The following is a 24,087-nucleotide window of genomic DNA, read 5'->3' on the forward strand; positions in this document are numbered from 1 at the left end:
GCATTAGAAATGCCACACTTCTGGAGGCTCGAGCAACCATCGTCTGCGGGAGGGCACGCACCGTGGATCCGTCTCGCGATGTCTCTGAGCGTCGCTTTCTTCAGACGACGTCAGCGTGGCTAGCTACCTTGCATTGAGTTTTTTTTTTTTAACTAACAATTGGTTTCATTTTTGATTTTGAGTACAATTAGTTGCGATTGTAACACGGATGCAAATTTGAACGCACCTTTTATTCAAAAAAGTGTGTGTTAGATTCGTGCCATTACGGTAAGTAATTGGAAACTTTGAGTTATTCTATACACATATTTGTCGAGAAATAATAACTAAGTAAATATTGTGAAGAAAAATGAAAATGGGATAATAAAGAAAAGTTAGCGTGCAATTCTTCTTGTTTCGCCCAGGTAATCGATAACTGGCTTCACAAACGTTTATCGTGCCAGAAAAGCAACCAGGACGGTCACACCAAACAAAAGGACCGTCATTTCCAGTGCTTTGTTTGTTTGTTTGTTTGTTTGTTTGTTTGTTTGCACACGGCAAACAAAGAAACAAACCACTGCAAATGATCAAGTTCAGGGCAAACTTCCGAAAGGTATCCTCGGAAATTGTTTCCCTGTAAACTAAACAAAATTTAAAAGTAAAGACGGCAGGTTGTTTCGTATTTGTTTTCATTTTTTTCTCTGCGAAACAGCCTTTTATTTGTTGTCTTGTTTTTTTAATATCATGGCTTCTGCAGCCACGTTCTCCGTACTGCGACTTCCGTTTTCTCTGTTGCAAAAGTGAGACACAAGTTTTGATATGGCGCTTGCTGATATAACGCCTGGGCGTTGCATTCACCAATGCATATACGTTTGAAGTTCATCCGGTTTTTGAAGGCTACCGGATTGAGTGACAGTCTGTGATACAGAGCAGAGAGCTGTTTCTTCGTCGGCGATATGCACAGTGGACTTTCCCTTGGATTTTCTCGCTCCCCTTTTCCCTGCCTCCAGAGTGCAGGGTAGCCAAGTGGGCTCCCTCCCTCCCTGCCTTTCATTTATCCTTTATATATATATATGTATATACTTAAATGTTCTTCTTTATATATATATATATATATATATATATATATATATATATATATATATATATATATATATATATATATATATATATATTAATGTACGGGGTTTTACGCGCCAAAACAACGATCTGAATATGAGGCGTGACGTAGTGGGACACTCCGGATTAATTTGGCCACCTGGGGTTCTTTAACGTGCACCTAAATCTAAATACATGGGTGTTTTTGCGTTTCGCCCCCTTCGAAATGCGACCGCCGTGGCCGGGATTCTGTGTGTGTGTGTGTGTGTGTGTGTGTGTGTGTGTGTGTGTGTGTGTGTGTGTGTGTGTGTGTGTGTGTGTGTGTGTGTGTGTGTGTGTGCGCGTGCGTGCGTGCGTGCGTGCGTGCGTGCGTGCGTGCGTGCGTGCGTGCGTGTGGAGGCTGACGCAGTGTGCATGTGCGTTATTGCAGCGTTTGGATTTTCGTAGCAGTTTGTGCGAATGCAGTGCCCAATACTACGTGATCAATTATGAGATCGACGTCATATGTCTTGGCGAATTTATGCATATTGAATGGTGGCAATTCGTGTACATCTCGTTCTGCCACCCGTTTGCGACTGCACATTGTATAGGAGGCAGATCAAAGGCATCACTTGAATCGGAAGGCGTTATGTAAAGCGCCATCTTGATAATCTTGCCCCAAAATTTCATCAGTTCACACTGTGCAGCCAACTAAATCCACTGTCGGAAAATAACGGCATTGCAGGCCTCCCATATAAATTGAGAGTCAGTGGAAGCAAGGAGCAGCTACGCAGTCTTTCCTTTATAGATACATAGAACAATACCGAAAGCTATACAAAGTCCAGTGTGCATGGCTCTTATGCGAGTGACCTGCATGTTAGTGGTACGTACTTTTCTATTACAAGCAACATCCACTGGCGAGATTTTCTTCCTTTTTTTCTGGCCCCTTGGGCGTGCTTCGCCATGAATGCTAACATGAAACCGCAGGGTGACGGGCTTAGTTTGAGGCCAGGAGGCACCAAAGTACAGCTGTAGATATTCAAGAACACGACGCAGATTTGACATACTCTCAGCTCAAGTCCATTTTATAGTACTTGGTGAGATTAAATGGTAATTCTCTTCCTTATGCAGACATAAATAATTTAACTGTCTTGGATGTTGAAGCCTGCTCTCGCTTAACCACGGTGAACGAGAACATTACCAAGGCTGCTTCTCCTGTTGTGTTTTATCCGTAATATGTTGGCACCTGTATCCCGCAACAAGCGAAGCGTGCTAATTGCTGCTCACTGGAGCGAACTTTGGAAATTTTACTCCACATCGCATTACGTTAAAAATACTACATAAACTCTTAAGATATTATGCCAGTTCTATAATTCCAAGAAGAAAGCAATACGGGCGCGATGAGCATTCTTGTCCCTCCTCAAAGTACAGCAGTAGTAGTAGCGTTTGCTATGCTATAGCTTGTGCTTAGTTACGGAAACGCTGAGCTGCGCGAAAAGACGAACGAAAGCACACACATTCATGTTGTGTTTGCTTGTGCTTGTGATCGTTTTTTAGTGCTGCCTGTATGCAAGGACCGCGTAGGTAATTAGAATGCTGTACCCGTGCGAGAAATATACTTAGAGGGCACCCAAATATGTGCATTCAACGAGCCTTACCGGCTCACCGTCTACACCTAACATACAAGCGATCCGCTAGTCGAAGTGTCCAGCGGGACATATCCAATATGTCAGGTTCGAATCTGCTCGTCATGTATAATCGTTGCTTGAAAGCGCCATTTGCCTGTTCTCTTTCATATTGTTCACGGATATACGAAGTCAAAGGAATTGAAAGTTACAAGTCTGCTTGAGCGGTAATATGTTTGCGGTTGCATACTGATGAGACGCTTGTGGACCACCTATAGCCGAAGAAAAAAACCAATACTTTTTGTTGAAAAATAATACAAGCGGAAATGTGCGCCCTTGAGATGAAATGTTTCAAACACCCGGCAGAGTGCAGTGCGTGAGCGGAAGAAAATTGGTCATCTGTAAAATGAGAACGGCATCATTGGCTAGTTGGTGAAAAAATCATCACTGCAACAGAAGACTTTAAAAATCGCATGGTGTTGGCGTTTTCATGTGCTGCGCTGTTCCATGTTATTCGGCGGGGCACCTGTCAACGCAGAGGTCAAACTCTGAACCTTCTTTATTACGGAATGTCAGCGTAAATAGGATGTGCCTTAATTCGTGCTATTCGTGCCCGTCGTATTATCTGCCTCTCATTTGTCATCACTACACATCTCGATCTCCTCTGGTACTCGCTTAGCGTATACGATCCCGGACTCAATGACGTTTTGACTGCCGTACGCCAGCTCTGAGTGACGGCTCCGTTGTGCATCAACTATTGTTTAGGATATAACTTTTGCGTCACAGCAGGCTGCAGAACCTTGGCCCTACTCCTTACAGTGATAAACGGAAGACAAAACAAGTGCGATGTAGCGACGCAAAGGCCAAAGGCGCGTGACCCTGCGATGCATTTTTTTTTGCTGGAAGCATATTTTCAGTCAAGCGGTGTGACTATGGCATGGCTTGCTGTTTGTAGTACGTTGGTTTTGTTACGGTTGGGAGATTATTTAAGATATACGGTGGGGGTGTTTGAAAATAAGCCTCATTTTGTTCGAGTTCGTCACAATGCTGCCGGCCTCCCTTATCATCGTGGTTCAAAACGTGGCGCAATATGGACGCGGACATTCGTCAGCTCATTGTGATGGATGTGTGTCGCTCTTCGCAGGCCGTATCAACTCCTGCAAGGACAAATGTGCACGTGAGATGATTGAGGCAAACGTCATAATTACCGGAACTGTTTCAGCACTATCCCATGCTTTGCTGGACATGACCAGCATCAGTTTTCTCATAAGACGATTGATATGGCTTTGCAACGACGTGTGTGTTTGTTCGCTTTTTGTTGTCTTCGTCTTTCGGTGCGCTTACGCCTTGGGATTCTCTTTACTGATTTCATCTTAATTGTGAAGGCGCTGCGCTTACGTTAAAGTACGGGTGCGAGTTTTCATGGTTTCACAGGCTAGCACAAGTTTCTCAGCTGTACAAGAATTTTAGCCTTCCCCAAGATATGCCTTCGTCTACCGCGGAGTGCGTCAGCGACTGAAGTTATTGCAGTCCCTCAATATTGCACTATTAGAACGCACATTACCATTGAAACAATGCTTGTGCACATAAGACACTTCGCTCGGACCCCTACCCACCACCTCGCAAGTCTCCCAGTGGAAAGCCCCCGCACGACATTCAGTGCAACTGTCTTCGCGCACCGTGCCTCTCTCAGGTCTGGTTGCGCACCTGCGGCGAGACCTTCTATTCCTCCATGGTGTGTGAGCCGTACTTACAGTCCCAGGACTTCAGAAAAAGTCGGACTTGCCAGCATCAGCACTCAAACAACTTACTTTACTCCTCTTGTACAAGAAATACAGCGACTGCACACACGTCTATACTGATGGCTCAACTACATCAACCAGTTCCGGTGGCGCCGTAGTTATACCAACAATGGGAATAACCCAGCTATTCAAGACTTCTCATATCACTACGTCTACAACTGCAGAGCTGGCGGCTCTCCGCGATGCACTTCATGTGATAAATGCTGAAAGTCCTCGAAAATGCCCAGTCTTCTGCGATTCAAGGCCGGCCTTGCAATGTGTGTAGTCGTTTCCCCGACATGGAACTCACGATCAGCTGATGTGCGAAATCGTGCAAGTTGTCTACCACTTGAGAGAAAAAGGCCTTGATATCTTATTTCAATGGATACCAGCTCCTTGCGGTATTGTTGGAAATGATGACGCAGATAAAGGCAACTCGGGCGTCAAACAAAGAAGACCGCTGCGTCCCCATTCCTCGATCAAGGACCGATGCGGCGAGACAAGTTCGCATTCTATCATGCACAATCTCCTTAGTAGAGTGGAATACCTCACATACTAAACGCACAAGTAGCACAGTCTATGCCCTTCACTGCAACTCAGACCTCCGGCCGTGCTGCACCGACGCGAAGCATCTTCTGTGTCGGTTGTGGCTGGGAGTTACCTTCACGAAAGCTTTCTCAGCACTAATTGGAATGGCTGATAATCCTGCATGTGATTTCTGCGGATGCGAGGAGAACATTTACCACTTATTGTGCTACTGTCTTCAATTTCAAGCATAAAGACAATCTTTGTCCAACACATTGAGGAAACTAGATGATCGTTCTCTGAGTGAACAGACAGTACTAGAGCACCGTCCCCACCGATCATCGGGTCAGTAGGCACTGAAGGCACTTTTGTGCTTTCTGAGAACGCCCGATTTGCACGAGCGGCTTTTACTCAAGTACTGTCCGTGCAAGTCTCTATACCATCTCTCTCTCTCTCTCTCGATATTACTAGCGTTAGAAGCAGCTGAAAGATACCTTAGTCATATTTTGAAGTCTGTGGATGTGAGCTGACTGACAATGCCAGACTTTGTTGAAATCGCAGTCATTGTGAGGCCATTCTTGTGTATAAAATGTCGCACTTTTTTTTTTGTTAGCGTCACGATGGCTCCGTGACACGCGTCGCGCAGCTGCAACGACCAGCCGAGAAGAGTCGTTGCAGCTTTGATGGCCGGCGGTCACGACAACCGGGACCTCGCATAAACTCACCATTCACGTCACACGAATGGTTCTTGCGCACGATAAACCGAAATTCCGTAATGAATGGTATAATTTGTCGAATAATATTTTATTCGTGACAAGTTGGTGCTTCCCATTGTGTCCATTGCTGTATGACTTCTAGAGGGCGCGCATTAAAGAAAGGTTCGAGGTGCTTTTTGTGCCGCCAACATCTCGAACTCCCACTGTGAAGTATTTTAATTCCAATATATTCAAGTGATGATGACAAGAGCTGTCCAATGGGACCCAAGAAGCCACCGTTTAGCGATAACTACTCTGCTCTTTATTGTTACTGTAAGGTATATTATTGTATGTAGCTTTCAAATAACAGGGATATCTCTCTGGCGTGTCTTTATTTAAAATATTCTGTAGTAAGCTTTGTTGGATCAAATGCATCATATGTATTTCGTTTGTTATTAAGGAGTATATGAGCAACCTCTTGCTGTGGAAGTCAAAAATTACTCGAGGTGCCTCGAATAGTGAAATCGCGATATCGAAACAAACATTCAAAGGATAAATAAATTATGACAATACATGTTTGCACATAAAAGGAATGGCTCGAAGGCCTACTTAGAGGAACGGGGTAAATAGGGGGGAATGGTCGATCCCTGCATCGCTTACGAAATCCCGGAGGGCCGGCCGCTGAGTGTTACGTGGGGTCGACCGTCATTTCTGGTTGTTGTCCAGTACTTTAAATGTCCTTTTGTGCGGCTCGACGTATTTCTGCCGGATGTGTTTGTAGCCGGGGCACTCACTACCACAGCGCATGTTTATGCCTCGGTCGAACGCCTGTGTGGCACGTCGAGCAAGTGACGCTGTTGTAGGGGCGGTCAGCATCGCAGTCTTGCGAGTCCTCGGCTTCACCAACTACCGTGCTGGAGTCGCCTGGTCCTATACAGGGAAGAAGAACAAGGAGAAAGAAGAAACAAACGGATGCATAATCGGATATGACGTATGTTTTCATTTTAAATGTCTTAAAAAAAGGTCGGGTGGTGCTAAAACCAACACGAATAAACAAAACAAGACTGACAGAAAGACGGAGACATCAAGTTATTAACACTGGCCGAACAGGGAATTTCGCTGGAGCCGACGTTTCGAAAAGGGGACTTGGGTTCTTCAGGGCAGCAGCTACAGGGTCCTGAATATTTGGCTGCGCGTGTTCAAAAAAAAGATTTTGCACTCACCGCTGCACTGTTCTTGCACGAATTTTGCAGAGCGATCGCATTTTGGCGTCGACTTCGTTTAGTGTAACATTTGGCACAATTAATTGCCTGGTTTCTAAGAAGAAAGTGCAAATTTGTCTGCGCTTATGGGGATGCGAGCTGCTGCCGCGACGGCGCAAGTATAAACTGTGTCGCCACCTGTCGTCATTTGCAGAAAGCAGCGTTTCAGGGCGGGCAGTCGCCTGTTCCAGGAGCGGGCAACACGCGGCAGCCCTCCCTGAAACACTGTCATTTGCAGATGACGGCAGGTGCCGACACAAGTATGTGCCAGGGCCGCCTTTTCAGACACCATTTTTCCCATTGACGAAAACAGTTTCTCATTTTTATCTTAAAGAACAGGCGAGTAATCGTGCCAAGTGTTATACTAAACGAAGTCAACGCCAAAATGCAATCGTTCTGCAAAATTTGAGCAAGAACAGTGCAGCGGTGAGTGCAAAATCGTTTTTTTTTTTTTTAAACACGCTCAGCCAAATATTCAGGACCCTGTAGCTGCTGCACCGACGAACCCAAGTTGGCTCCAGCGACAATAAAAGCAAATCATTTATTACCCCTAGCTGTGCACAGTGCATAACACCGTGTATGGTCACGACTAGAGGAAAATGAAATTGCGCTGGCAGTTGCGGTCTTTTAACTGAGCAAGAAATGAAAGGGTGCTGTTATGACGCACACTGTGTGAGATGCGCCCCCACTCGTATACCTTGTGTCTGCTGTTGGGTGCATTCATTTCGCTTCGCCTATTAATCATTTGCCTACTCCTTCGTCAACTTATTGGCTTTAAGTCGTGCCTTCGTCGTGCCTGCCCACTTCTTCGGCTGACCCCATCTCTTCCTGCCATTAAAACCTAATTTTTATTATTTGAGTTGCCCATGTAGCACTGCTGTCGTTCATTACGTGGACAACCATAGATATAGCAGTCTTCCTTCTTGAACCTTGCCTGCTACGTTCGCGGCTGTCGTTTCGCACTTATTGACTTGGCATCGCTTCGAACACTTGCTGTCTCTTCGCGCAGTGATGCGAGAAATCGACTGAACAAGGCTAGATACATGTTGACGGAACGTTTGGTTAGTCAGTGTATATCAATGGAACATTGAACACGACTGATAATAATATGTATATGCAGAGAAAAAACTAAATGAGAGACTGTAACACGGCACGTATAGTTCAGTAGTACATGCGTATATGGTAAGTTCTACGAAAAATAAAACGGGAGTCAGGGCCGCATAAATCACGAAAATAGCCAAGACGCAGCCACCACTTGCATAGGTATTTGCTCCATATATTATACGCTCGAGTAATCGCAGTGCGTGCACGGGGCGATGTGGCGCTGTAAATTGACCCAACCGCTTGGCGCATACGGGTCACCACGGCGCATATGCTAACTTCAGACCGCGTATAAAGTTCTGCGTTTGCGTCTGAACCAGACAAGCAAACAAACAAAGCTTATTTATTCATTTTTTTTTCTCTTTAGGTGTTGCACGATAGGTGAGTGCGTAGTGCCACCTCTTGAGACAGGAGCTCTCGAAATGTTCCTTACGCAGAGAATACTCTTTCCCACGGAGTAGCCATCTTTCTTGCGGAAAAGGAGTGGTTGCACTGTGACGATATGCGTACGCAAGGAGTTCGTCGCAGCTGGATGCGAGATCAACGCTATACTCTTATCTTTCCTGTATGAGTGACAGCATGGTTTATTAGCGAGGCAAGGCCTCTTCTCGGTAGTCTGAGCAGAGCGGGTTCTCTTCTGGGTGTTCTCGGTAAAGCACAGACCTCCTTACTTGCGCACGAGTATATATACTGTCAACGTGATGGCATCTCGCGATAATTTGCTCGCCGAGGACTTGGTTTGTTTGTGTATGGCACGTTGGCTAATTGCACTAGCGAGTAAATTTTGACGTCCGTGCGAGAAGGAAAAAAAAAAAAGAAAGAACCTCGTCATAGCTCCGTCGCCTTCAGAAAGCACCTCTGTCAAGCTAGGGGACGCAGTGAGGACATTTGCGCGCGATGTCGACAAAAGGACAAAGTGTGTGCCCTTTGTCTTTCGCGCTGTTCATCCCGCAATTTGACGCGTCGAAGTCGTCTCGGGCCGATCGTTTGCATGCGCGTACTCATTCGGGAAACCTGAAAGGAGGAAGCAATCATCATGTAGGCGGTGGTGTTGTGACCACTACATACGCCATTGTTCGGCAGTGGGGAGGGAGGCGGATGTGGCGGTGGGCTGTCGCGCCATTTAGTCGTGCTTGTGCTCGTGCTGCTGGGGTCATTTTCCGTGCGCGCGAAGAACGTCTTCCTGCGCGTGGCGCAATCGAAGCCAAGGCTGTTCGGCGCAGCAGCACGGGCGGAGACGACTTGACGACGCCGCCAGCTCACCTCCAGACGGTCTCCCGGCTGATTGCGTGGTCGCGCCGTCCGGCGACAAAACCCCCGGCGGCCCCGACGACCTGTACAGTGCCGCACACGATCGACATGACACCTTCGGTTATTCTGCGAGGCAGCTAGCGTACCCGCTGCAACTACAGCCGCGATTGATATGCCGAAGGCTTGATTTGACACGGTTGGATTCCTCCCGGCTGCCCCTCCGACCAAAGCACGGTCTATCGACGTGATCGAGCAAGCGTGGTGTCGTAGACATTTTGCTCGTGCTCACGCGGCCATTGAGGCCATAGGCAAAGCGTTGCGTATCGGCATCGAACGTCTCCGACCGCTTTCGTTTGCCAAATGTAAGCGCAGTCGCGGCCGCTCGTCTGCGTATTAATGTAGGTTGGACTCTGTCACTGATACTTTTAGTGGTTTGGTTTCCTTACTGATTCTGCGTGTCTGCTTGTCACAAACGACGTGCCGTCATTCCCTTTGGGCGGACGTGAGGGAATATTTTTAATAATAATAATAATAATAATAATAATAATAATAATAATAATAATAATAATAATAATAATAATAATAATAATTTGTAAAGAAAGGTTGTATACTATTACTAGTGTGGACGTTAAGAGAACCCTTTGAGATCGAGATCAATCCGGAGCAACCCAGTCTCTCAAAGCAGGCGAGTTTTGTTTTGAACTTATTTTGTTCATTTATTGTACGCTTGGCGTCATTCGATGTCGTATATAGCTGCTTCATCCCTTGCCAGCATTCCATGATCTCTTAGTACGGTCTCGTTACCTTTGTCACTATAAGCCGCACGCATACTAGGGAGTACCCAGGTTTATTTATACACTGGAGACTACTTGACAGAGTGAATTAGTTCTAAACAGAAACTGCTTAAGTGTTATAGTAAGTGTATAGTATAGCGTAGTAATAGTAAGTATCGAATATCGAATAGACAAACGCAGACGCACATATTTACAGCAGGAATATTTATTTCGGTATAAATAGGAACAGGCCTGTATTGAATAAACAGTCAACTATCACGGACAATCAGGGTAGTTTTAACACAATATAACTACAACCGTCATGAAAAGAACAGCGCGAATAGCCGCTTGACACCTTTAGGGCGTTGTGGCAAACAAGGTGTCCCAGAATGACAGGCTGCTGAATGACCAACTTTCCAAAAACGCAAAGTAAGCAGTTGTTGAAGAAATATCAGACGTTGTGAAAAAGGAAAACGAAAAAGCTAGGGAGGTATTTGTGTGCCCTAGACGCAAAGAGGGCCTGTTACAAGGAAAGTATCACTGGTTGTAACGTAAAAGATAAAACTGCTACATATCCGGACTGCAAGAAACATAACAGGAACACCGTAAACAAAATTGCCGGTTATCATGTATTGGACGAAAAGAAAGGGAGCCGAGGAGCCCGGTTTTGTAAGGGCACCGTTTTTGTAAGAACGCTCGCCCATATTTGTTAGTCAGAACCATATGAAAACAACAGATAATGAAGGAAAGGAAAGCATAGGGTAAATGATTTGTTGCTTTTTATTAAGTGTAAATGCGAGAAGCTGAAGGGAAATAGAGGAAGAAACAACTTGCTGGCGGTGAGAGCCGAGCCCACTCTCCTGACCTGCACTTCCGCTCAAGACCAGCGCTGGATCATCTCCAGTGCTATGAGGATTGCGCTCCAAGGGCTCTCCTTCGCTTTGTAATGGATCCCCCTCACAGTCAGGGAGCACAGAAAAATGCCATGTAGTTTCGCCCCCACTATTCATGTCATTGGCGATAAATGTTTCTACCACCACCACGACTTCCGCATTACGCGCGGGTTGCACTACCGATTGTGCTACGGCGACGACGGCAGTTCCCACATCCATGCCTAATTCTTGGGTATTTATGTGTGTGTACAAGGTCTAAACCAAGGAACGTTAACGAGCGCCGCACTTCCACCGCAGAAGCGAAAACAAAGCTTGCATTACCGATTTTGTTTCTGCATTGCTTTGAAACCTTTGTCAGTGTTTCACTTGTGATAATTATATTTTACGATACTTTGTTCAGCAGGCGGAGAACAGGAGATTGTTGCGAAATAGTCTGTTAGTTTTGATATTAGAAACTACCGAATAGTCAATTTTCGAATATCAATAAAATATTACGCGCCAACTATTCCTATTCGAAACTTCGATATTCGCCTATCGCATAGTAAATACATTACTAAAGCTAAAGGCCTCTACACCCTGCTGGTAATTCACTATTTTCCTACAGCTGCACGAAAATTGGACCAACATGACACGTCTAGGTAGACGATTTACTTCATGTTAGCTTATATTAGAGTGTCTTAAAACACCTACGTTCTTAAAATCCACTTCACGGTTATAGCGACAATTTTAGTGACATTTTTGTCTCAATTCAGCGGCACGGTTCAATAAGTATTGCTAACACTAAACTATAATGTTTCATAATGCGCGATTGAAAACCAGATCTGTCGATGACAAAGATAAATTTCACTGACGCATTTTCCAGCCTTCTTGATTGCGATGTCACTCGGGTAATTCGGAGGGGAGGCGATCTTTACAGCACGTGCCATCTGGGCCCGCTCTTAATATGCTTCGCCAACTCATAAACATGAACTTCTGTATAACCTCCAATGCATATTTTACAATAAACGAACATCTCATTAACGCATGAAATAAACGAACGTGTCATTGTTCATTGGTCTGCGGACGATTGGTCTGCATTTTGGACGATGCGCGCGGGCCCCCCGACCATATGCGCCAAACCGAACCAAACCAACGCTGTCGGCTGAACATGGCCGGCTCTGGAGTTGTTTTTATAAATATACATTGTTAATAGTCTTCAGTGGTTTGTCCCTTGTTCGTCTCGCAACATTTTAAACTTCTAAGCCTTTTCGGGGACAGTCGACGTAACTTATATGCTTGCGAATCGCCTGCACACGGTACAAAGCTGAACTGTGATCTGCTCTTCTGCACGGATCCGGACATAAACAGGCACACCGAAAAGCGTTTCCCGGAGACTCTAGCTGGAAGCAGAAGCACGCGGAACGCTTTTGCGCGACACGTGGGGAAAAGAAAGAAGAAGCGTGCACAAAAACAAACGGCGCTTCGGCGCCGAGTCGGCGTAAACAGGAATGCCGCCCTTCGCGGAAGAGTGATCGTTTTGTGAGCTCGGGCGGCTTCGTTGTTTGGACTCTTCACTTGTCACCCATTGTGCGCCACAACTTTTGGGTATTTGTTTGCTTTCCTTGTTTTCTTTTTTTATTATTAATCTGTCATTTGTCTGTTTCTCACTCGGTGTGTCACTCCGAAAGCATGTGATCTGCGCATGAACGGTTGTGAATTTCAGTGTGCGTCGTAAATCGAAATTACGCATTGACTGCCACATTCGGTAGCGAAATCACTGCTGACTTTTTAGTGTTAGTTTGAATTGGTCTCAAGTCATACTTGCGCATCGCGCCGCCGTGGCACGCGGCCCGCTCGGCAGGTGAACGAGTGCGTTAGCGGCTCGATTGCGGCAACACCGGTGAACACCTCTTATGCGTGGTATAGCGGAGTGCCAAAAGCGTTTTGCACGAAAGGCACGTATCACTGCGCTCTTGTTCCGTATGCTGTGCCTCACTCCACAGCAAATCGTTGGCTCCCAGCACTTGGCATCTAGCGGCTTTTATTCGAAGCTGAACGCACAGACGACGGCCGCCAGTGAGAGCTGAATGTTATGTGCAACCGCTAGCCTCAGTCTGCACAATTATGGACTCGCATGTGTGAATGTGCAGCGAAGCAGCTGCCACTGGTTTTTAGAATACAAGTTTCACTTTCGTGTTATGACGAATATTACTATGGAATAGGAATATGAACTTTTTTCTCCTTTTATTTTTCCACCTTCGTTTAGCACACGCGCGTAGAAAGTCGTGTAGTGCTATAGTGTTCTGTACATTCTCGGAACAATGTGGCCGATGTGATATGCGTTCGGCTGCTGGTTATCTATTAATAATAAGTTACTCTGCGGGCCGCCGCGCGAAATGTAAGCTCCAAATTTAAACTGCTGTCAGTGCTGGAATGTTGGCGGGGGGGGGGGGGGAGGTTCTTCCAATAACAGTGAATGACTATGCACGTGCATCGCTGCACTCTCCTGTATGCGCAGTCTGTGTGGTCACACGTGTCCAGCGCGAGATCGCGACTTCGATAATACTGACCGCGGTGCTGCATTAATTCCGATCGAGGCGGAATGCGAAAACGCTCGTGTATACTGCGAGTCAGGTCCCGCAGCTCACCGCGGTAGTGTTTCGCCGCTGTACTGCGGAGTCCCTCAATGTGGAATCTGCGCTTCGGGCCGTTCAACGCCGTCTGTCGCGGCGGCTGCGCTGTCAGTCGCGCCACCATGTTTCTCGCGGAGTTGCGCCGGCTGCGCCATCGAGCAGCGAAGAAATCGCGCGCCGCCTGTCAGGAGCGCGCAAATCTTCAGCGGCACGCGCCAGGACGGCGGCTGCCGCTGGGACGCCCGTGCAGAAGAAGCGGGCAGGCCAATTTATGGCGCGTGAGTCAGCTGTGTACCCCGAACAGCCGATTGCGTTCTTCCCCGTCTTGGTGCCGAGCGCGCGCGTCTTGCTTCCAGGAAGGTGCGGCCCGTGCAGCCGCGTTCGCCTCCGGTGGCGCGGTTCCACGTGCGCGGATTAGGTAAACGGCGGCGATTCCCGGAGGCGAGCGGCCGTTGCGGTGGCACGCGTGCATAAAGTGTATCACCACCCTAGCCTGACTCATAGCCGACCACGCAGTTCCGGGACGCATTTGACCCGACTGTTTGTTTACACGCGGTGACGGCCAACTATATATATATATATATATAAGAAACAGTGTTGCGGCAATTGAGAGCCCAGGCTTGTTTCTGGCCGCTCCTGACCACTGCCGATTTTAAATGCGGTGACGTCTTCACCCTGTCTACTGATATTGAGGAATCATAATACTAAAATATTCGGCGCTCGCACGCATGCGCACACGCACAGACATGTATGCATACTTCCGCAGATTATCGGTCCTCCCTGAAGCCAGCGAAGCCCTTATCTGCGGGCTCTCAAATTATTTCTTTTTTTTTTAAGCGAAGCTTTTCTTTGCGAACCTCGCAGGGCTTTCGTGACCTTGGGTGCATGTGTGGCTGTTCTCTAGCCGAATAGGCCAACCAATCACAGCGGAGGACGCGCGCCGCTGTGTTCCTTGCACCGCCACCAGGTGGCGCTCGCATCCGCAGCAACGTCACCTCTGGCCTCCTTGAAGCCCTTGGGTTCAGCGTGAGCAGGGGGAAAGCAAACATGTCTGCAATAGAGAGTAGTAAGAGGCGGTTAGAAGATTGGTGGAATAATAGTAGGGAAACAACAAACAACGGAGGCGTACAAAAACAAAGTTCCCATTAGGGGTTCAGATAATTTGGTGATGGGAACTCTTCGTGATCTTTTTACCCCTCCTCTTTTTTTCTTAACACAGGTGGGACATTGGGCAATATAATGACAAGAGCTTGGTAACGCAACCCTCCGCCCCGTTCTAAAGGGGACGCTCATAGCATCCATCCTGCCATCCATCTGTCCATCCATCCACGGCAGCGCCGGCCGTGCGGGGGAAAGAAAAAGAAAGAACCAGAAAGTTCGCCTTCACGGTGGTGGCATTACATTAGCCTCTCTGCATTGCCCGAATAGAGCCTTGCGTGCCACTTTTTGCGGACGTTCAATAAACACAAACTCGTGTTTCGACTCTTTATGTGCTCACACAAAGCTTCGCTGCGTATAGATTCCAAACTCGTTATATCTGCTGCATTTTTCTTTCTTTTTCTTTCTCCCTGGTATTTCCAAAAACTTTCCACGTTGCAGCACGCATTGAGTTTATGTCTCTCCGCTGCGTCTTTTGCGCATATGCCGCATCTTCTGTAGGCTGCCGCCGTGCATGTAAATACCATGTGTCCCAGCTAACTTTAGCCAAGTTGTTCAACGAAAATCAAAGGATTGAGAAAACGCGGTGCAAGATACAGTTATAAAACCTACGATGTTTGGTTTCCAGAGGCTTGGCGACCGAAACCGTCTATTGCTTCAAAATTGTATTTTACACCGTGTTCTTTAATTAATTTATTTTTTCGGTGAAGAGCTTGGGTAACGTTAGCTGGGACGTGCATGCGAGTAAACCATCGAATAACTTTATTGCGACCATTCTTCGCGCGCTTATGGCTGCGAGTTCAGAAGGTTGAAATACTGTAATTTCTCAGCAGTTTGCCAAATTTCTCACTGGAAAAAGAAAAAAAAAAATATATATATATATATATATATATATATATATATATATATATTTGTTTTTGGTTCATTTGCAGAGAACATGCGCTTGTTACTCTAGCAAAATTCTAACTGCAGGTTGATTAAGCTTTCGGTGTGGTCACCTCAACCTTTTCGCGTCGTCTTTATGCATACGCAAAAGCGCACGTGCAGTTAGCTGAGAATGTTTACGGACCGCGGGATCCGATAAAAAAAAAAGCTGAATATCAGTGCAGGCTTGGAACTTCTCGGAACGCAGCCGTGGTATTCGGATAAACAACATAGCGCACAGTTTTACTGGTCGTGGTCACAAACTACTCGGAAATGCAAGTTTTTTTTTTTTTTTTATGGATCCTGCACGCCGTAAACTTTTGCAGTTGTCTGTACAGATTGACCGATGGCACGGCAGATGTAACCAAAGTTTTTATTTTTAATGTATGTACGTGGGGCTGGAAATATGGTAGGCCGCTATTTTACATCTTATAGTGCTTGCACATGAAAGTTGTCCGGTTGTCGGGCGTGGTACTCGATCTGCATCTCCTTACTCCACTGTGAAGCACGCTCCAGCACGTCGGCCGAAGAAGCGCAGGAAATGCCATTGACAGGCTCCTTTTGTTCGTGCAATACTGAGGCGGCATTCGCGCAGCTGGGGGTGCACCGACACCTTTCCGGAAGCCAATCGCAAACCCACCTACCGTTCCGGGTCGCTGCCGGACTGGAGAGAGCGCGCGCATGATGTGCTAGAGCTATCCGATGGACTTTAAATGCATACCCTGGTAAGGGCAGTGTCTTTACGCGGAGTTGGTGCCCTTTCGCAGCAGCGCTCACGCGGTCGTACAGTCAGTCCTTGGTGCGGCCTCGTTACATCGCGTGTGCGTATTTTCTTGGCTGTTTCTCCCACGGAGTTCATGTCGACGAGCTCCGATCCCGTCGAACACGGCAAGCAGCTGCTTTATTGTGGGAACCACCGCTGCACTCCAGTGATTTGTCCCTAGGAGGGAATTGACGCATCACTCCTCGATGAAGGGCCCCGTGGTTTTGCTCGAGCAACGCGATGTGACTACTGTCGTGTTCGCACAAGTCCCCTATAGCCTTTGCGAGTGGACTTGTGCACTAGTAAAAGGCTAGTAGAGTGACGCCGATGAGCCCGAGATTTCGCGGGAGTCACGCTCCATTGGCATAAAAGTAATCCATCGTGTGTCCGCCGAGCTTATGTCGATGCTGTCTACGTTTACCCTCGACATAATTTCCGTGTTTACTTTTCGGCTAGACTAGAACCGGCTGTAACAATAGAGCGACGGAGTTCGCCTTTTCTTTTCTTTGCTTCTTTTGTATCTCCGAAGTTGCATGCCTTTGTGTGCTACAAGTTTATCATTTATTTTGGGCTTGTTCGGTCTGAGCTGGGTTTTTCATTTCATTTCTTCCTGTCAGGTTAAACAGCCGGTAAGAAATTAAAATGTAAATTAAAAAAAAAAAGACGGACTGACTCTTACATCATTACTCTCGCTGACGACATATGAAAGGTACGGCTCCTCCTTACCACCTCTTTTATTTTTTATTTTTCTTGCTCCCTCATTTGTTTCTAGCGTGGATTCGCTGCACAGTATAGGTATACGTTAAATATGCGAATACCTCGGGGGTTATGCACTCTTGGCAGGCGTTTTTTACTCCATTCAAAGTGCTGTTCATTCGCCCTCTTAAATTATATAATTCTCGTTCGCGATTGCGACTGTCGCGCTGGACCAAGGAAGTCAGTGCGGAAGGGAAAGGAGGCGATGGAAGAATTTTCGCGTAGGATGGGTTGGGAGTCGATAAGCGTGGTCTATTTCGGTAAGCTTGAAGATCATGGATGAAGGACTTGTCAGGTCACAAGATTGATTTTTGCTTTGATTCGTATATTATTTACCGCCGGGCGTGCGTGATAAAAATAATGAAAATACCATAGAAAAGCATGTAGCCTTGTATGATGCACGTACCGCGACATTGTCTTCGCCAAATCATTGTCGATTAAACAACGGGCGCAGTTCCCTGTGGTGCTTTAGTCTCCATGGTGCATCGGTGCTTGCCTTGTGTGTTTTTGTTCTCTTTTTCGCCGTCCCATTTGCGCTGACGTTATGATGAATAGGCTTGAGTTTGAACACCCTGAGCATCGTGCCGCGGTTGGCACGAGGCACGGAGACATCACTATCCTAGGCGCAGACAACTTTCAGTTCCAAAGTGTTACTCTCCACGCAGCTCTATGACTTTGCCCCGAGGAAACCCGGTATGCCGCCTTCCGACGTAGACCGAGTCTGGAGAGGGCACCCGAGTGGCGCGGCGCATAATGGGCTTCCGCCGGGTGGCTTTTCCGCCCAGACGTTATCGCTGCGTCGGCTTTCAGAGGAAAATGTACGCAATATGCGGAGACGGCAGACCTCTCTTGTGTTATGATCCTACCACGTTTAAAAGTAAGCCGTGCCAGTCGGCATTCATAATCACGCCAACTGCGCAGTATAGGTGACACAATTACGTCACACTCAATCGACTGCTTTCCGTTCGGTTTAGGTGCGGTGTGGGTTCGTGTATCAGGAGCCAAGCTGCAATGCTTTCTTGTAGCACTGTGCAATCTGTGTGTGTCGGCTAATATAAATGACGAACTCATTCACAAAGAAAGAAAGAAGCGGCGACACGCTTGCTGGATGATGAATCGCAACTAGGCCCGCGAGTGCTAAACTTTTCTCAACGCCAACAAAATGTGTATTTCAAGGAAACCAGCGAGAAAATAAGGTAGGCAGAGTAACGCTGCGATCATGTTGGATAGGCAGTTGGGTCGGACGTCGCATCGCTGATTCCAAAATAGGATTTTTAAACTTCACCATGGCCATCTGTGAAGTCGAACGCCGAATTTTGACAGTCTGGCTCCCTGTTCCCCGCGGATGTTGCGTAGCACAAACCTTTGTTTGGCTACGTTGGTTTGCGGATTACCGGGCGTCTTTTGAAACGCCCGGTAAACATTTGAAACGGTTCGTTGCACTGGTTAACACAAAAACGAATCCAACCTTTGAGTTGATGGTGCATAGGCACTTGAATACATGGACAACAAACACATATGCCGTGATGCATGCATCCTAGTACCCACGCACTGCATATAGTAATGTGCCTTTGGATCCGTCAGTTTCAACGCACGCACGCACACACGTGGCCACACTCTTCATTTTTTGGCGGGTCAGTAAATATGCAGGCACTGAATAGGGCTTGAAGTGCTTATTCATCCACACGCCTCTTCTCTGCGCTCATGGGCATCTATCAGACCCCCTGTTAAAAAAAAATCGTCCAAGAAAAACTTATTCGTCCGATAACGCCAATATCCATCAACTCCTTATGATAATATGGTCCTGTACATTGTACAAAACATATTTCTCTTCCCTCTCCATCGTTAGTTTCCTCCGATAACAGAGAAGCACCGTGGAGCCATATGCACGCCTCGGCCCGACTTCAGTCTTCTGTTCATTTTGCACTGGTGAAGGATGCGGAAGTTCATTTTCAATGAGAAGTAAAGAATATTTACGCGTCGGTGTTCTTCACCCCTACTACGCTTTCGCAAGGATACTAGGCGTTTTTGAAGTCTGGGCGACTGAATCTTTGGCTTTGGGCTAGTAATTCCGCGCATGAAACCGTGTACGACGACTCAGCAGGCGCATTCGCATTTCCGGTCTTTACGCGTTGCTCTTTTAACCGCCCCTGTTTCTGCAATACTTGCAACGCGTGGCGACCGCCTATTTTTCTTCCCGGGTCCGACTTGACGCTTTTGATGCTCGAATGATTACCGCAGAACTGACGTCATTGAGACGCAATTGCACCACTTGTTGCGCCTATTTTTCCTCCAGTGAATAGCAAGACGAACGCGGAGGGGGTTAGGGATGGGGGAAGTAGCGAACTTTTGTGCTTTCGTTTGTACGTGTTTATCTTTTCTGAAATCTTTAGAGAGCTGACAAGCGAAAAAAAAATGTCTGTCTGATGGAAAGAAAGATTAATGTCAGGATGCGTTGCCAGACGTCGAGAATTACGCGTCCCCCCTTATCACAGACACTATATCGTGGTGATGTCGTCAGCGCTTAGCGTCACTGGCCTAAGAGGAATGAGCGGCAGCTGGAGGGGAAGTACGTGTTCATTTGGGGTGGTTGTATACATGTTGTTGAACAGCGTGACACAGGACACACAAAAGAAGCCCAGGTTAGAGCGCTAACAACCGAATGCTTTATTTCCAGAAGCGGTATACTATAAAGGCATAAGGGAAGCTAACACTTAAAGAAGGAAAAAAAGTATCAGGGGTCCAATTCACAAAGCTTTTTCTTTCGTAAGTGCTCTTTGCTGTTGGTCAGCCGCCAACAGCAGAGAACACTAATAATATGTCCAACGTCGCGATTGGCTTACATTTTCTCTTACCGACAATTATAGCGTAAGAGCTTTTTGTGAATGCGGGCTCAGGACAGTCAATTTCTTTTGTTTATAGGGAGAGGGACCGAGAGCTGACGCATGCGTCCCTGCGTGTCAAGATGCTGAAGGCTTCAAAAATCTGTATTTTTACACTTTCCAAAGAGTACAACCGCACCTGTGATCGACAAGGGGTAGCGAGGTGACTGTGTGTGTGTGTGTGGAAGGGGGGGGGGGCTTTAAGTGAAGCCGTGTGTCGTTGACACATATTCCCGGTGTAACAGCAATTGATTGCACACGAGCGACTAAGTAGTTAGTACTGCGAACAGCGCGCACGCGAGATTTTGAAGCCTTCACCATATTGACACGCGTCGGTCCCCACCCCCTTAAAACAAAATAAATCGGCGATATGTCCTTATCCTTTCTGCCTTTTTATGTGTTTGCCTTCCTCATGCATGCCTTTATATGGCGCTTCTGGAAATAAAGCATTTGGTTGGTAGTCAGCACTCTGTAGTGTACCTCTTTTCTGTGTCCTATCTTTTTTGCACTGTTCAAAATGCTGTTGCTCGAGGTAGCTCGAGCAGTCAAGCAGCCAACCTTATTCGAAACTGAACTTGAATCGTACAGGTCAGGATATGTGGATGAGACATGGGACAATGTTACCAACGTTTTGTATTACGCGTTTTATGCGCTGTATTTATTGCTTTGGAGTGAGGGTATTTCCAGCGCCTGAGGCGCTCGCACAGTCGCCACTGGTTTTGCCGCCTTTTTCTCAGTTCGTCGCTTCTTATTCCGCGTAAGCATGCGGTGTGGTGTGCCAAGCTTACTACGTCGCTCGACGAGCTGCGTCATCGGGATTATGCGCGGTATTGTATTCAGCGCCAGCATCAGAAGGTGCTTGGTATTCGCGCGGAGTCAGAGGTCGGTACACTGTGGACGTCGCCGCCCGCGGCATGCATGCGCTGGACGCGCGCATAGGTGTATAATTTGGCTTGGCCACGCGGGAGCCGGACTGAATCATAGCTGGCTAGCGGGGAAGGAGGACGAGCCGCGGAGGAGGTTGCGGCCAAGTGACGTCGATCGCCGGCAAGCGATGTGCACACGCGTCACGACAGAGAAGCGCCCAGCGTGCGTGCCTGCGCATATCTACGGCGAGCGAGCGGGCACCGCGCTGCGAGAGGAGAAAAAAATAAACAGAAACACTCCGGAGGGAGGAAGGGCGGTGAAAGAGAAAAAGAGAAAGTCGCACAGGTGCGCTCGCGGCGCTCTTCATTGGCTGGCTTCCTTGTTTGCTGTCTTTGTTTTTCGAGACGTTTTTATGTTCTGCTCTTCTTCCACATTCGCTCTCCCCACCGTCCGAACTCCTTTCCGTTCCGTGCCGGCTTTCGCTCGTTAAAGGCTCTTTCGTTTCCCTACGTCTATCTCTGTCGCGCACGTCATCCCCCCCCCCCCCTTTCTTCTCCCCTCTACGTGCACGCCGACGAGGTTCGTCGAGTGTCGTCTCCGTCGCGCGGACTCGTGTGTGCGCGTTGTCATTCGTTCACGCCGCTGGCGGCGCTTGTCCTGGGGAACCTCGCCAGACGCATCCCACCCGCGACAGCGATCGAATCTGAAACGATACACCGCACTGCGATCCGTCGCAGCGACATCCGAGCGCCTCGGGCAGACGTCGTCGTCGCCGACACCTCGTGACAACGGCCCTAGACCGCTGCTGGACAGGACGCACCCATACTTCCGGACCTTTGGAACCTTGCGCGTCATGCCCCTATGCTTGGAAAGTGCGGGACGCTGAGCGCTTCGACTGAGCGCTTCACCGAAATCACGGCTGTGAAACTTCCTTTTTCCTTTTTTGTTTCCTGCTTTGGTAGCCGACATTGTGCGACCACCTGAACGATGGCTTCCAGTCTGCGTTACCCCCAATTCCGTAAACGGGTGAGTGCGTTGTCGACATGTTCGCGCGATGTGTCCTTGCTGTCATACTCATTTGAGCCCGAAAGTGCAATGAACGAACACGATGAGGTGCAGAGTGTATTTTGATGGATCTAGGGGATTCATGCGTCCATGCAGTTCGCCTTTGCACTTCGTTCCGTATGCGGTGACATTCGTTGTACAGAGGAGAGTACAACTTGGCGACACTTGCGGAGAAACTGGCAGACTCCTCCGAGGCCATGAAAGAAACTTAATGAAAGACGCGGCGGCTGAACACTTAAAGAGACACGTTGTTCGGAAGAATGTTTCTAGACGTGACGTTGTTCCAAGTAGCGTGTCTCGCTCACACGTTAATGTTTCCCTTTACAGCTCCCTTAAAACTTGCACCGTAAGTTTCTGTTTCGTGTTGGTTTTGCGTTGTGGTTGAAGGTGTGTCATAGTCTGCTGCTATTTGCAACTTTTTGATATAAGTGGGCACATGTGGGCTTATACTGTGTAGTGAGAAGCAGTCTTGGAATCTTACTCGTAAGCATCATTGGTGGCATTGTTAGCTCCAAATATGCCGAATACATTGCAGATGAACGCGGTTATGCCTCGTAAGCAGACCGGCATCAGGGGTACCACCGCGATATTTGGCTTTGAGGCGTACTTCGTTATTACACGCTGTGCCAGTATGTATTGCTTGGACGAACTGGCGGGAGGGCAAAAGATGACCGCATCTTCCGATTGTCTTGTTTTTGGTGACAGCGAATGGAGATTATTAGCAACTGTCCAACGGCGCGTGCTTGGCTTCCTTCCTCTTCGCCTGGTGCCACCCCTCCCCGAATGGGCGGACGCCGTGGACGCCTGAGCAAACGGCGCTGTTGGCCAGCGCCGTTGGCAGCACCACCTTGCGTGCACGCTCAAGGCTACGCACCGGGCCCGCACAGCGGTGGCTGTTGCGAGGCGCCTGTCTGTCCCCATTCGTTGCTGCGTAATGCTTCGCCGGGCGGGGCTGTCCAGTGTTCAGCATACTCTGCTGTCTCACTCATGTGTTGTTCACCAGCGCACGCTGATCTTGATATACCAGCGAGCGTTCTCCGAACGTGTATATAGATGCACACATAATGGGCCGTCTGTCCCGCCCACTTGCACCCGTCTTATTACACCAGAGTTAAAGAAGGCCGAGTGGAGGTGCTGACTTTAGTAAAAAATTTAGATGTAATCTGGCCTCAGTACGCGCATGATATAATGTATACCGGTTGATAGGCCGCGGATAAGGTGACAAGCGCACAAACGACCACGAGTGCCCGCACACTTCCTGATGAAATACCCGCCTTGGTAGTGCCGGACGCTCGGTCGGTGTCACTCCGCGCACGAGGGCGATGTACACGCGCATGCTACAGAACTGCTGCGCAACCTTTTGTAACAGCACGTGAGAGGAGCGTAGCGGCTGCAGGCGTGAAGAATGTGACCTACAAGCCCTCCTCCAGATGCCGTCAATACTTTTGCGTGGGATAAAATGATGTTACAGTTCATGCACTGTAATTAGCTGGATCTACAAAGGTGGCTCGGTATTAAACAGAAAAGATGTAGCCGGCATTTAAGTGGCAGCTACCGCTGAGCGGCGAGTACATCTCTACAACCCTCATTTCTCATGGTTTGCTGAGCAGTTTCGTTAAGAATTTGCATGTTCGGTTGCACTTTCTCGATTTTAATGTCAGAAGCAAAGATACTTGGCTGTCTGGAACGCAAAACGCAAGCCATTTTCTATGTATGTAATAATTAGAGATCGAATATTTGTCGCCTCCCCCTCACCATTTTCGCCCCCCCCCCATCTATTCGTTTGACTAGGACCCCTTTGCGGCTGTACACATGAATTTCCGCTGCCAATATGAACGTATTTTCTCAATTTCTCTAAAAAAAATAAATTATGGGGTTTTACGTACCAGAATCGCGACCTGATTATGAGGCACGCCGTAGTGGGAGACTCCGGAAATTTTGACCACCTGGGGTTCTTTAACGTGCACCTAAATCTAAGTACACGGGTGTTTTCGTATTTGGTCCCGCGGCCGCCGTGGCCGTGATTCGATCCCGCGCTCGCGCTTAGCAGCCCAAAACCATATAGCCACTAAGCAACCACGGTGGTTCCATTTCGCTAAGT

The 24,087-nt window shown here is 47.8% G+C and overlaps 1 protein-coding gene across 2 annotated transcripts in view; it reads left to right on the forward strand.

Moving 5' to 3' along the window:
• Window positions 1-24,087, forward strand: part of Rhp (GTP-Rho-binding protein rhophilin) — a 225,301-nt gene that overhangs the window by 84,020 nt on the left and 117,194 nt on the right. Inside the window, exon 1 of one of the 2 annotated variants that reach the window (XM_075704427.1) lies at window positions 21,481-21,947. The exons of the other annotated variant lie outside the window; for it this stretch is intronic. Within the exon in view, the coding sequence (XP_075560542.1) occupies window positions 21,909-21,947 (39 nt within the window). The 5' untranslated portion in view covers window positions 21,481-21,908. Of the gene's footprint in view, window positions 1-21,480; window positions 21,948-24,087 lie in introns of those variants that run through there. 2 annotated transcript variants of the gene reach the window in all.

This window comes from Dermacentor variabilis, chromosome 1 (assembly GCF_050947875.1).
Source record: "Dermacentor variabilis isolate Ectoservices chromosome 1, ASM5094787v1, whole genome shotgun sequence".
Classification (NCBI taxonomy): domain Eukaryota; kingdom Metazoa; phylum Arthropoda; class Arachnida; order Ixodida; family Ixodidae; genus Dermacentor; species Dermacentor variabilis.